Here is a 13866-nt window from a genome sequence, read left to right as displayed (position 1 = left end):
TCCTCTGTACTGATAAAAAGAACCTGACAGTTTTCAAAGAGTATTTTGTTTGCTTCTATCAGATTTCCATGATTTCTGTTGCACATATGGTGAGGTTATATTTTCATTTTCAGTTATTGTGATAGTAGCCAACTCTAAGACCACATCAGCTAGGACATACACGCATATAATACAAGAGAAAATCTGAGTTTCTCATTGTGAACTTAGTTATTTGTTTTAATTAACAGGCTGAGCAATTCAAAGCATTTTAAAGATGTTCTTCAGGAAGAGAAAATCTCTTTTGGGGGAGATTTTCTTTGCCTTTGCTTCGGCTCATTTAGGTGAAGGTTGGCAACCAAGGTTAGAATCTTCTTGATTATTTGCTTTATAACTAATAACGATACATAAAGGATATCATAAAGCTATGTTATCTGGCTGGTGGTGAGGACAGCTCTACTCTAAGCTTGCCTGTCTTTGTCACACACTGTTTAGAAGTCTTGGCTTAAGGGGACAAATCCTTTCCACACAAACACAACATCAGATGAAATAAGGCGGCGCTGTGAGATCTGTCCTGTGTTCTGAAGATGATCTCTAAGATTCATCTTCACAACACCCTGCAGATCCTCTGGCTTCAGGATTACCCGAGACACACATTTAGCTGCTGTTAAGGGGTCGGCAGAGGCTGGATTTGAATCCTGAGGCACGATGCTAGGACAGAAATTCTCTGCAAGTGAGTGGTTGTTGGTCAGATGTGGTTGTTTGCTGAATTCTGGACTGAATACAGGATCATCTGTGGCCACATGACCTGTTACCATGATATGTCTTCAATGCTCAGTGATCTCGTCTTGACGCTCATCTCAAAGGTTCTGAGGTGCGGGGAGGGCAGCAAAGGTGAAAGGCTATTCAACCAGAAGACATCGTGACATTTTCAATAAAGAGACCCTGCAGTGACTGAGAAGAGGGAGAATAGCTCACATATCCTTTTGGCACCTCTAACATTTAGATTAATTTGAGGAGGCTGCCTTGAGGCTGCATTGAGGCGTTATATAAATAAAATTGAATTGAATTGAATTGCTGTTGAAATGGACTGTGTTTGTCTTGCTTCGGTCATATCCGGATATTTGCTGATGCCAAATTTAATGCTGTTCACACCGTTTCCCGTCTTACAGCCTCAGCAAGTTACAGTTATGTTGGGAAATTTTTGGACATTGTTATACCCAGTAAAAAGGTTAGGGTTACACATTATAAATAATTTTATTTGAGTATTGTGAGTGTGTGTGTGTGTGTGTGTTGTCTTCTATGTCTGGAACATGTGGACATCACCAAATAACACCTTTCTTTGCCAGACCTCCACTGCAGCTGTTCTCAGGTATTCCTTGCTCCAGTTAGTGTTTTCCCGTATGCTCCTTTGGGTTGGAGGTGACTGAGAGAGCCTTTTGCTGAATATTCCACCTCTACCTTCAAAGAGTCCTGCACTGCTTTCAAGGTGTCCTGCGGTTCTTTGTCCAGCTGTACTGAAGAGCACTCGCATTAAACTTTCCTGCATTTGGCTGAATCTCAGCATAAAGTTGAGCACTCAGAATTCATCCTGCTGCTTCTGGCTCCAACATGTCTTGCAAATTATGTTATGTGCTTCAGAGCTTTATCCTTACTTAAAGTAATACTCAAACAGATTTATGTTTGTGTCATTCATCTGGAGTGGGGTTTTCTTCTGTGACCGCTTCAATTTTCATAGACTTGGAGAGTTGGCAGGATGTTCTGAAGAGGTCCTTGAGATTTTTCATGTTGTTGTGCATTTTGTTTTTTGTTTAGAATGTACCAAACTATTGATTTATAATATATTTTTTAGAGAATTTGTTTGGTTTTTGCAGTCTGACCCACAGTTAGAGCACTTTTGTTAGCATGTTGTGGGTTCAGAGCAAGAGCTTCCAAATTCAAATGCCAGGAATATCTGCCTAAGCAAATAAAATTTGCTTTGTTATAAGCAAATAACAAAGAACTGGCCCACATATTTTCATAAAATAGCTGTTGAGTCATCGATCCAATCACCTTTCACTCTGTTTAAAAATTAAAGAGCGAGAGGTGTGGAAGGACTTTGTGGTGTACCTTTAGTGCTCCTGCTTCAAACAAGCTGCAAGTCTGTGACTTGCTTTCAAAGGCTGAGCTATGACGACACCAAGTGGACAAAGTTGTTAACACCAGCTGGATACAGTATTTGTGGTTTGGTATAGGCTCAGTTAACATAGCTGCAAAGAGGGAAGTTTTTCTCTTCCTTTTAAAGCATTGATATATTTGCGTCATTGGCCTCATTTACAAGACTGATGCATATGTTGTTTATTTGGTGAGCTGTTTGGTTCAGACAGAGTTGGATTGCCCAAACTCCTCCCACAACATCTGGGTGCAACATGCCTAGCCAGATGAGCCATCTCGACTCCTGTCACCTATTCATCGTTTTTCTTCCCCCCCCCCCCCCTTCCCCCTACTGTCCTCACGCATTCTTTTCCACTTTCTATGCTCTCATTTGTGTCTCCTTACCCCTTCTTTCCTTTTACTACCTCTGGCTTAGAACAGTCCAAATCTGTTTTTGTCTGAAGTTATAAAGAAAGAAATCATAAAGCAGAAGCATGTTTTCTGAACATGGGCTAAGTTACAGATTTATGTAAAAAACTAGTGTTGAAACTGTTTGGGGAATGAAAAGAAAGAAAAGAGTGTGAGATAACTTTACTCAGAGATGGACAACGATAAGAGAAAGACAGGAGAAGATAAGAAGACGAGAGGTTGCTTTCAAAGGTAAGGGCTGCTCGTGGCATTTGATAAACTGGAACTTTATATTATATGTGTTATTCAAAGGTTGCATGAAAACACCCGGCGGTTTAGTGCTTGATTAACAGGTTAGCTTGCAGTAATGTGGTTAATTTAAGTAAAGAACAGTGTTTCGGACTGCTGCAGAGCAGCTGTGGCGTTCATGGTCAGTTATGATGTTTAGATCTATTCGACCTTTATACCAAAGGAATAACCGTCTAGTGTAGAGACAGTATAAACAGTATACTGTCAGTGAAGGGAATAGAATTTAGCCAGATAGCGCATGAGACATGTGCTTGCATCTCGTTGTGTATAACTACAAAGAGCAGTACAGCTCAGAGCAGCAGCGCTTAGCATAGATCAGCCGATCAGAGTTCCTATGTACTAATATTATTTTATTATTACATTAATATAGCACCAGGTTCAGTTAGCTTTGCACAAAAATAGCTAAGAGATGCATACTTCAAAGACCTAACTTCTTACTTTGCGTGCACGCCAGACTTTCTCACTTTTACTCGAGTAAAGAAGATGAGTCCGTACTTCAACTTTTACCATAGTATTTTTAACACAAGTATTTGTACTTCTACTTAAGTAAAGAATGTCTGCACTTTTGTTATCTCTGCTGGTAGACAAACCTTTGGTCTCTGCTTTAAATGACAGTATAGCTTTCCCTTGTTTCCAACTGTGTGTGCTGAGCTACATTAAGGCTGCTTACACTGCCAATCTTACTCCAGAAATCAAGCAAGCACAACACCTACCACTAAATCACAGCCACATCTTGCCAGACACGTGGTTGCTGTCCAATCACAGTTCTCTGCTGTGTCAGAGGTTTGAACGCTGGAATATCTTACATGTTACCTAAAACAGGCCGCTTGTCCTGTTCAGAAAACTATAAATCTTGGGCAAGTGCCTTTGCAAGCGTACTTCTATGAAACCTCTACATAACAGTAGGTATGTAACGGCCTGCAATAATAAGAAAAACAGTACACGGTGGGATTTTACAGACAGAGCCACTGACATTCCTTTGGGATCTGTTTTAGCTTATTGTTCTTTCAGAGCTTTATCCCTTGTTCCTGAGAAACCAGCTACCCCTGGATCTTAGTCCAGACATTTCCCCGAGGGATTCAGGGCAGCATCTCATTTGTATGTGACTTACGTGTATTACAGCAGCAATAGCAACAGCAATGTGTGCTGAATCCTCTGGGTTTAGGTTAAGAGAGAGTTTGGAGTCTTAGCTTGTGACAGACAGGCGCAGGCACCCCCTCTTCATTCCAGTCCACATTTCATTATGACAGGAATCTTAAATCACATGAAGACTTCAGGGACTATCCAACAGGAGGGATGCGTGGTAGTGGGGGGGGGGGGGGGGGGATCTGGATATGATCAGAGGAAATGCTTTGTATGTCTGAAAGAAATAATTCACGCTCAGGTCTGGGGGATACATTACTCAGTACTTTAGTTTTGCTTTTTTTTAAACTAGTCTTTCGATTTGTAGCATTGTCATGGTTTCTTTTCCAGATCTAATATTTTCCTGATAATTTCCCAGTAGTTTTCACTGAAGTTTCCTGGAACAGCTATGTGGGTTTTTTTTAATTTTTATTTATTGGTGCTACAGAAAAACAGAGACACACTAATTCAGTTAAGTCCACTATAGTCCAAAAGAAGATCATCATTTCCATACACTAATTAGTTTTTTTCTGGGACTTCTATGACCTTCCATGTGGGAGAGCAGCTGCAAGACAGCATGCATGGGAGCAGCACGGCTTGAGACGGGTTGCAAAGCAGCCTGCAGATGTGTGGCAACTGTAGAAGCTAAAGCAAAGCATGAAGGTGGTAATGGTGCATGATTAGGAAAACACAGTTTTAGTTTTGCTTGTGTAAAATTGAACCTAAACATGTCAGCTCTTTTCTTTTGGCTCCTACAGGAAATGTATTCCTACTCTCACCACAGATGGTTTTTAAATTCTAAAAAGGTTTTAAAATTCTTTCACCATATTTAACCACTCAAGGTTTTGCGTCTCATGCAATGAAAAGTGTGCCTTATAAAGTCGAGCCAGAGGCCGAAAGAATGTGCACAGTTCCACTTCACACATACACGTTACACACATGTGTTTACTGTACTGCACCACACAATCTCTCTCTCTCTCTAAGAGGCCCAGGCCCCCTGCTTGGGTGGCAGCAGCCGAGAGAATAAGCAAAGTAAGGCGGAGATAGAGGAATCTGATCAGAAGCCAGATTGGCTCCCTTCCCCAGCCGGACCTCAAGCGTGTAGGACCTTGGCGGGTGGATAGACAGGCGGTTCTGGGACTCGGAGAAGGAAGAGCGGCCAGCTGGAGTGGTAACAGTGTGGTATTGTGAGCTGACTGACTGACTGACGCCTGAGAGGAGCAGAAGAGCAAGCTGCCGGGGTGGCCTCTTTCTGGGCCTCACAGGGCCCCAGCGCACTGATGCACTGCTCGAAGTGGGCCAGTCAGACACAAGAGCACAGTCAAGAGCAATTGGGTGGGTGTGTGCTCAGCACAGATCGAAGACAAAGAAGCATCCAAACAGGGACGCTTGTGTACAGTGAGCTGGAAGAGAAGAGGGGCAGAAGGCTTTGTTGACACTGTTCTAAAACTTCCATTAAAGCGATGATTATCAGCATTGTGGGGGAATTATTGCACGATTGCAGCTGATGCTGCAAAACTCAGTTTATTAACAGAAGAAAACAGCAACAAAACCATAGCTTAGATTTGGAGATAAAGACTGTGCATTTATTTCCCCTTAAAATGCACCACTGTTTTGTTTTTAAATGAGGCTGTGATTTTCATGGCAAGAACAATCTGTTTCTCTGTAACCAAAATGAAAGAAATGATTATCATCAAGGGGAGTTTATCAGAAGAGCAAAAGGCCTGTTTGAACAAAAAACCTTCAGAGCAGAAGCAATCGCTCTGCCTGCCAGAGGGAGGCAGTGTTCACATTGCACATGCTTTTACATTCTTCACAGCATCCATTTTCCATCCAATTCTTTGCAGCTTTTAAGACGCAAAATGATCGCCTGCCACGGAAGCTGAGAGCAAGCAGTTATCTTGTTATTGATGTGGGCGCTTTGTAGAGAAAAGGGAGCTGCTACATTCTGCCAGAGAGGACAGCAACACAAGACAATAAAAGGGAAGATCTGAGGAAGTCTGAGGAATGTGAAGAATGGGGAGAGTAAAAAAACCTCCTCAGAGGATGGACAAGGCTGTGGCTGTGTCACACTTAAACCTGAAACACACCATAAAGCTATTTTTAGGAGTATGTTTAGAGCATTGTGGGAGATGCTGGAATTGCTCAGCACATTATGCACCACAAAAGAGATTTTTATACATTTTAGGTTTCAGGAAAAAACCCAATCAAGCGTGGAAACATTGCACATATGGAGGATAAGCAGACACTTGAGGTTATGGTGTACATCTGTCCTGGCACCTCGTCAGAACATCATCTGGTTACCCATTCTGTTTGCTCTGAAACTGAGCATGCCTTGTATTTATCCTCCCACATGCGGCCTCAGCGGGGAATCCATCAGGTTAAAATACAGCAGAGTCTGGAGAACAAAAAAACGTCTTTTAGCTGAGATCTGGGCGAAAGGGGGGAACACACGAGACAGAAGTGAAAACTGAGAGAGAACAGACCACACTGTCGTACGCTCGGTCTTGGTAAATACTTTATATGCAATTATTTTTGATTTTTGCAAACACTGTATAGAAAACACTTACGGTAACATTTTTTTAAACATTTAAAGCGCGTCTGAGTTTCCAGACAGACATGGCACAGTATAATCTACAGCTTTAGAAACGCTCTCTCCTGTTCTCGTCCTCTGGCCTTGTCCATACTCAGCACTCCCCCAAACACATAAAATCTCTTCCTCACACACACACACACACACACACACACGCGTGCACACACACACATACTCACAGCCACCACTATCAGGCTCTCCACTTATTATTCACAGTAAGCTTTATAATACTGTTTCTGTATTGTATGATGGTTCTCAACATTTTTTCTTTATTACTTAAAATAGCTATCGACATTTATACTGTAATATTTGGGAAGTGATACATTTGTATTTACATAAGCTTATCAGGCAAGAATCAAATACAACATGTGTGTAACATTTGTATAGCTTTACACAAGTTTGAATATTCTGCTGGAGTCGCTGACTGAAGACCATTTCCAACCGATGGTTTCCAGTCTGTTCAGGACAGTTCAGTTAGAAAAGAAGAAAGAGTTCGGGTTTTTTTTTCCTCCTCCACAACGGTGCCTCAGTCACTCGGAGGGATGACACAGAGCACACAGAGACAGCTGGTCACTGGCCGACTGCCTGCGGGGCCAGAGCAGCACCCCCCCCTTAGAGCTGTCTGAGAGCACGAGGAGATTACGGGAGACTGGACGTGACTGGAGATGCTGTGAGGTGCTCACAGTATGTCGGACTCATACATTCAGCAGAGGCCAGGAGGTGTAAGTCGTTATATCTCGAATGGCTGTGATTTAGGGGGTCTTACAACCTCAGTGTGACTGGCACATTTAATCACTCGCTCTTATCTTTTTGATTGGTACAAGACGGAGTTGAGTAAACTTGGCAAATGGTCGTAGTACGACGCCTGATTTTAAAAGCAGATGCTCTCTTCACTTCTAGCTAATCATACAATACGAATTGTACTTCCTCGTCTCTTACCTTTTCTTTTTCATGCACACACACACAGTTGCAAGCACTCGCATGTACACCCCATATACACAAAGTACAGAATTGGGAATTACACCGACAAAGAGTAGGATAAAACCTTGTGAGCAGACACGCGGCCACGCATACACACTGGGACCTGGGTAAGAGACCAAACTTATGTGAGAGGAAAGTGAGGCACATAATGTGACAGGCAAAAGAGAGCCTGAATTTTGGTATACTTAAAACAGAAGTCGGATGTGGGTGGTTAAGGTGTCTCGGACGGGGCTGGGCTTTCACTCCAGTGAGAACTTCTAAAAGACATTTCGCACCTATGTTCTCCCAGGTGCCGTACGCGTACTCTGAATCTTTTTTAAGAGACAGAGGCAGTAGCTCTATCGTCTAAATGAATCAACAGCTATGCTCTGTGAATAATATTCAGGGTTCGGACTAAGGTACGATAGCAAAGATATGAGCAGTGCGTAAAGGCCTAGCTTTACTTTCACGTTCTTGTTTGCTTTTGCCAAGGCTGAAGGCATTACGTTCCACATAATCAAACATTTCAAGAATGTATGTGCTCCAACAGTCTCATATAAACTCTGAGTTGGGACCAGACATCTTTCTGCTGAGTCCCTACATGGCAAGAGTGGCAGTAGATTATTCTGACCTGGTGCTAGGAGAACATGGACTTAACTTTGTTTTCTTTGTTTCCTTGATCTAAAGGTTAAGGAACGATAGGCGCTGACAGGGGTTGCAAATGGAAACGTTGAGAGATTCAACTGAGAACAACTAGAAAGGTGCCTGTTTGCTGAGTATTTACTCAAAATGGGGCAGCACTTTGCTATTCCTCTATGTAAATATTGTTTCGTAACTTCCTTTACGATAGTTAAAAGCTACTTCACTGTCTTGGGTGCATTGGTTCATATGGTCAGTTCATTTTATTTCATATAGATAACAGAAAAATAGCAAGGGAGAATGAGAGAGAGAAGGTAATCTGTCCATCCTTCCAGTCAGCCCTCACTTTGTTAGGATGGGGATCTTGTGTTTATTGTATTGTGTTTTAGTTCAACCATCGTCTGGGGTAGAGTCTTCGGGGGTGGACGAGTCTTCCGCAAAGTCGTCCGTTGACCCGCTCTTGTGGATGCGGCCGTCGCTACGCATGCTGTGGAAAGTCTTGCGGAAAGCCTCCATCATCGAGTGCGCCAGCTTCTTGGCCTCCAGCTTGCTCTCGCACTCCACAGCGTGGCAGTCCATCTGGAAGGACAGGTCGTCGTTGATCTCCCGGTAGATCCAGGCAAATATGTTGGGTTTGACGCTGTGGTCAGCTGTGCAGTAGGCGATGCGCGCCACCTGGTAGGTGTCCATGGTTACTGATGCCTCTCCGCGATCGTCCATGTGGTGAAGACGCACCTGAAAGGGCCGGATCTCCAGCAGAGAGCCGCTAGCCGGACAAGTGCCCTGCTGCTGAGCCAGGGCGCGATGCTCCACCAGACCGACCACCGCCGACTCTGTGCAGCCAGACAGGAACTGCGTCCCAGAGATTGTCACCTTGCCCAGATAGGTCACCTGTAGCAAACAAGATACATAAATCTACAGTGAGACTCTTTTTTTAATTTACAATGCAATGCTTAACAAATCTACATATGAAATTGGTTACTAATGAACCGCTGTGCTTTAATCTTTAGTTAAACATAAAAGGTGTAAACTAAGCAACAGTGGGACAAGGTTGGATCCTTGAGGAACACCACAAATAAGTGGGCATAGGATAATCTTTTTTCATGTTATAATTACATCATATTTCAGCATCTATAAAAGAGCATCCACCCATTCAGCTCATGTAAACGTCTGCAAGTCACTGCTGAGTCACTCTGTAACTGAATGTGATCTGAATGATCACAGCAAAACGAGCCTTCGTCGTCGTCGTCAAACTAATCACTGTGAAAGTCTATCACTGTGAGTGATAGACTGTGGAGATGGAGAGAGATAAGGTGGGAGACGTAAGAAGCGAACAAAGCTGGAGTTTTTTGGGGGGAGTGTGGCCAGTTCAAGAGCAGCCCAGAAATAATGGCTGACTTGTGCACTTCTCTACATGCTGTTCTTTATGGCTTTACAAAAATACACAGAGGAGATGCCTGCTATGAGTCAAACACTCAAAGAGTTTTCCCCCCTGCCTGTTTATTCGGGGGCAGGGGAATACTCTGAACCCTTTAAGAGTTCGCTGAGGCTGGCTTGCATGCAGTGCATATTTAAAATATAGCTCCAGATAGCATGTGAGCAACAATAAAAGCAAATTCTAAAGGAGAGGAAAGTGTATCAATCATATCAACATTTATGAATTTATGAATTGTGATGTGTGTTGAATGTGAACATTTCTGGCACAATGCACGACACTCGAATGTCAAACTAGACAGTGATCTTGATAAAACTATTCCCAAAGAAATTCCAGCCAAATATCCATCCTCACATCTATTCTGATAACAAAAACGTCATCCAACAGATATCCATGCCAGACTGACAAAAAACACAGAAAATGACACAAAGCAGAGGCCCGGGCCATGGTTTATTTAATCATATAATTTAACTGCTTCCATTTTGTTTAGTCTGGACCAGTCGAGTCTACCTGCGCTGGTTCACTGCTACATTTTTGACTGCATGGGACTCTTCAGTGTAAGCGTTGAGGATAGACAGGCCAAGCTTAGGGCAATTACCATAAAGCTGGAAAACTGAAAAGCTGGACCTGGACCAAAAAGCTTGGGGGACACGATTATGAAATTAATGTATCATTAATTGAGCCCAAACGATACAGGAGTTTTCGACTGATACCGATAACTGGTGATCAAAAAGGTCAGATATGGATATATATTCAACACAAAACACATTTTAGGTGCCGTTATTTAACTTTTTCGAGTCTGTCCAACTCCACTCAGATCAGCTGGTTTTTTGTGGCAATCCAAACACTGTTGCCAGCAAGGAAGTTGCAGATTGCCCTCTGGTGGACCAAGTATGCAACTTCAACAATTATAACATGCTTGAAGGGTGTTTCTCCAGTCTCCTCTTTCCTTTTTAAATATACATTTAGTGGATTTTATAAAGGCCAATGCCACGAGACCCTTTTGTTTTGTTTAATTCATGTATAAACAGAAATGTAGTAATTACAACAGGGAGTTGTAGTTGATGTGTTTATAGTAGCCTTAGATCTGTACTGAAAATGCTTGTTCAACATTCAGACTCATTTTGTGACTTTGATTCACTGCCATATGAAACATTCCTGACCAGAAAAATTAAGTTTCAGTGGTTGAACATTATTCTTGATTCATTTCTGAATTCTCAGAATTCAAAAATGTGAAATTTAAAGTATTATTTGCTTTAGTGGTCTAAAAAATGTGTACACATAGATGTAGGAGTACAATAGTACCATTCTTTTAATCTTGTAAAAAGTTTATAACAGTAAAGCACAGAAAAGGCATCTCAGATTTTTTTAAAGACAGAATTCAACATGACGCTGCAAACCGGACCGACAGTGTTTAGAATATTTTGCCAGTATAAGGTAGAGATGGACCGATCCGATATTACGTATCGGTATCGGTCCGATACTGACCTAAATTACTGGATCGGATATCGGAGAAAAATAAAAAATGTAATCCGATCCATTAAATATCACGAAAGCACCTCACAAAACTTGCAACACGCCGTAACTCACCTCAGAACGTTAGCACGTCGGAGCAGTATGCATCACGTGATAGAGCGGCTGTGGCATGCGGGACCTGTCGGTGGTCTGGATAGCATGTGGAGCTTCGCTAGCAACCCGGCATTTCATCTCCGACAAAGTTATCCCGAGAGAAGTAAAGCAAGTGTGTAAGTCCATCTCTGAATGTTTGTAAAGCATTCCTGCATTAAGCTTAACAAGCGACTGCCTCTTCTTGCTGCTACTTCAATCATGAAACTGCTTAACGATCGGCTGATCGGCTTTTCTGTCGCGAGTCCGTCTCTCTAGTTTGCTTTTGGCCCACTTTGCACCAGAAAGAGGAAACCAGCGGCTGAACAACAGCAGCACGTTTAAGCTCGATAAGCTGTTGTTAGAATTTATTTAATATTACTTTCTACTCGAGGATCTTTTTCTACGCAGCTGACGGCTGGTAACTGTGCAGGGGCGGATCTAGCAAAGTTTAGCCAGGGGGGCCGATAGGGCATTAACAGGGAAAAGGGGGCACAAAGACATACTTTTCTTTCTTATTCTCATTTAAAATGTCTAGCTTTTAATAAATAATTATCTGACAGCCAAAGTTTTAATTTGATGCAAAATGAATAGAAGTCCATTACTGTATATAGTAACTATTAAGTCTAATATATATATATATACCCTAGTAAGCTATAGTACTTTTTCCTTTGGGAAGGTACCATCTGTGCAGTCTGCAATTTTGTTGAAGAAAGATGTTGAATCTATTTAATATTTCTTGAAAAATAATTGATTTCTGTGCATTTTTTTTTCACACTGCATCAAATTAAGGTTGATTACGTCGATTAAGCATCATGAGGTGGCGCGTGAGGGGTGGTTCCCCATTTTTTATTTATTTTTGTTGTTGCTGGGAGTTGGAACCCTATTAGTTAGGTTGCTTAATATTTATGCTAAGCACTCTTTAAAATACCAGAATAGGGAGGATGGTGTAGGTTTAAGTTTATTAGATTGATCAGTATTGCTGAACTATGAAATATTTTTTTTTGCATACAGGTATAACAGAATAGCTTTAGTGTAGTTGTTGTTTTAAACTTGAGTATGAACTTATACAAAATGCAGCAAGATATTTAAAAAACAGTTTTGTTGATTAAAAAACACTATATCGGATTCATATCGGTATCGGCAGATATCCAAATTTATGATATCGGTATCGGTATCGGACATAAAAAAGTGGTATCGTGCCATCTCTAGTATAAGGTGGACCGATGAATAAACTCACATAAAAGTAGGTCAAAGAATCCTCTGGAAAGCTTGTTTAAAAGTAGCATCTGTATTTGTTCCATTTATATAAACAAACTCCAGCCTCCCTCTATGGTGTAGGAGCCCTCATAATATCACGATTCCCTGATTACAGTACAACAAAATGTGGATTCCCAATTTAAAACACGGGAAGAGATCCAGGCAGCGAATGCAGCCTGGATCATGCCTGGTTTTCATTAGTGGTGGGCACTAATGTGAGACATGCAGGCTTCACACTGGATTCATCATTCAGCTGAGCACCACAGGTCTGCAGGAGCAGCCTGGAGGCTGGGTGGTTTTGATAGCCAACCGCCCCAACACCCTCTCGCAGCCAAACGGCGGTTACTCAGTCAGCCAACAGATCCAAAGACTACGCCAAGATACATCAACCATCCACAATGTGCCTTTTGTACGTCAAATAGAAATAAAGAGTCATTATGGTTACTTTTCACTGCGTCTCCCATTTTGATATTGAGTTACTTGTTTAATCTGCCGTTGTTTTTACTGATTGCTTGCTTCCTAGTTAAATGAAGGCTGGCTGCTTTGCCAGGTTGTATTCAAGGCCAAAAAAAAGACAGTTAAATGTTTTCTCTTACATCCACATGTCTGCTCCGCTGGCTCTATTCTGCTACTGTGTTTGAAAATCAGGATATAATCTAGTTGATCTGCCTTGTTCAAAAAGAGCCGCAGCAGCCTGCTATTGAAAGCAAATAAATCCATTCTCAGGATGCTTTCAGAGGGGACCAGCCAGGAGGTCAAGAGGATACAAACATGTTTGATTTTCAAAGCAAAACTTTGCTATTTAATTTTGGCAAGTCCGAGCTGGTCGTGGTAAATTTCTTAACTTTGTAGGAAAGCAGAGACTAATACTAGAGCTATACAGGTTTGTGCATGTGTGTGCAGCGCACACAGAAAGATAAGTGAGGAATGTGTGAAGTGAGGAGGTCAGCAGACTGAGCAAACATTAGTTTATTTCTTTAAAGTCCAAACCAAACATGCAGCTGAAGAGGAAACTGTTAGATTGCTCAAGAAGAAAGATGAGAGACAGCTAGAAATAGAATAAAATATTGCTCAATGAGGCAGTGTTCATGTGAAGAAAAAGAGGAAAATAGACGAGTAAAACTCTGGAAGTGCATGATTTTCTGGTTTGCGGTGCATGAATCACCCATTTCATCTGCACTGGTATTTTTTTCCTGAGACAACACTGAGCCCATTTACACCTGGTTTTAAAAATGTGCTCTCTAGGTGATAAATGTGCATCTACTGTTTGAACTCCAGACAAACTAAATGTGAAACTAAATCTGGAGATTATTATTAGGCTTGGCTGCTGATTAAAGGCAGCACAGATCCAGCTTTTATATTATTAGGTTATATTTTAATATGTGAACAAAGAACTGAGCCATCGTTTCTTCAGTGTCAAAGCTAC

The 13866-nt window shown here is 41.8% G+C and overlaps 1 protein-coding gene across 1 annotated transcript in view; it reads right to left on the bottom strand.

Moving 5' to 3' along the window:
• Nucleotides 1-6453: 6453 nt before the first annotated feature.
• The window catches only part of pid1 (phosphotyrosine interaction domain containing 1), a 34835-nt gene continuing 27422 nt past the window's right edge, over nucleotides 6454-13866 (bottom strand). Inside the window, exon 3 of the mRNA XM_004561401.6 lies at nucleotides 6454-9031. Within this exon, the coding sequence (XP_004561458.1) occupies nucleotides 8531-9031 (501 nt within the window). The 3' untranslated portion in view covers nucleotides 6454-8530. The remainder of the gene's footprint in view (nucleotides 9032-13866) is intronic.

This window comes from Maylandia zebra, linkage group LG14, assembly GCF_041146795.1.
Source record: "Maylandia zebra isolate NMK-2024a linkage group LG14, Mzebra_GT3a, whole genome shotgun sequence".
NCBI classification, from domain to species: Eukaryota; Metazoa; Chordata; class Actinopteri; order Cichliformes; family Cichlidae; genus Maylandia; species Maylandia zebra.
This window is presented reverse-complemented; position numbering and strand designations above follow the sequence as displayed.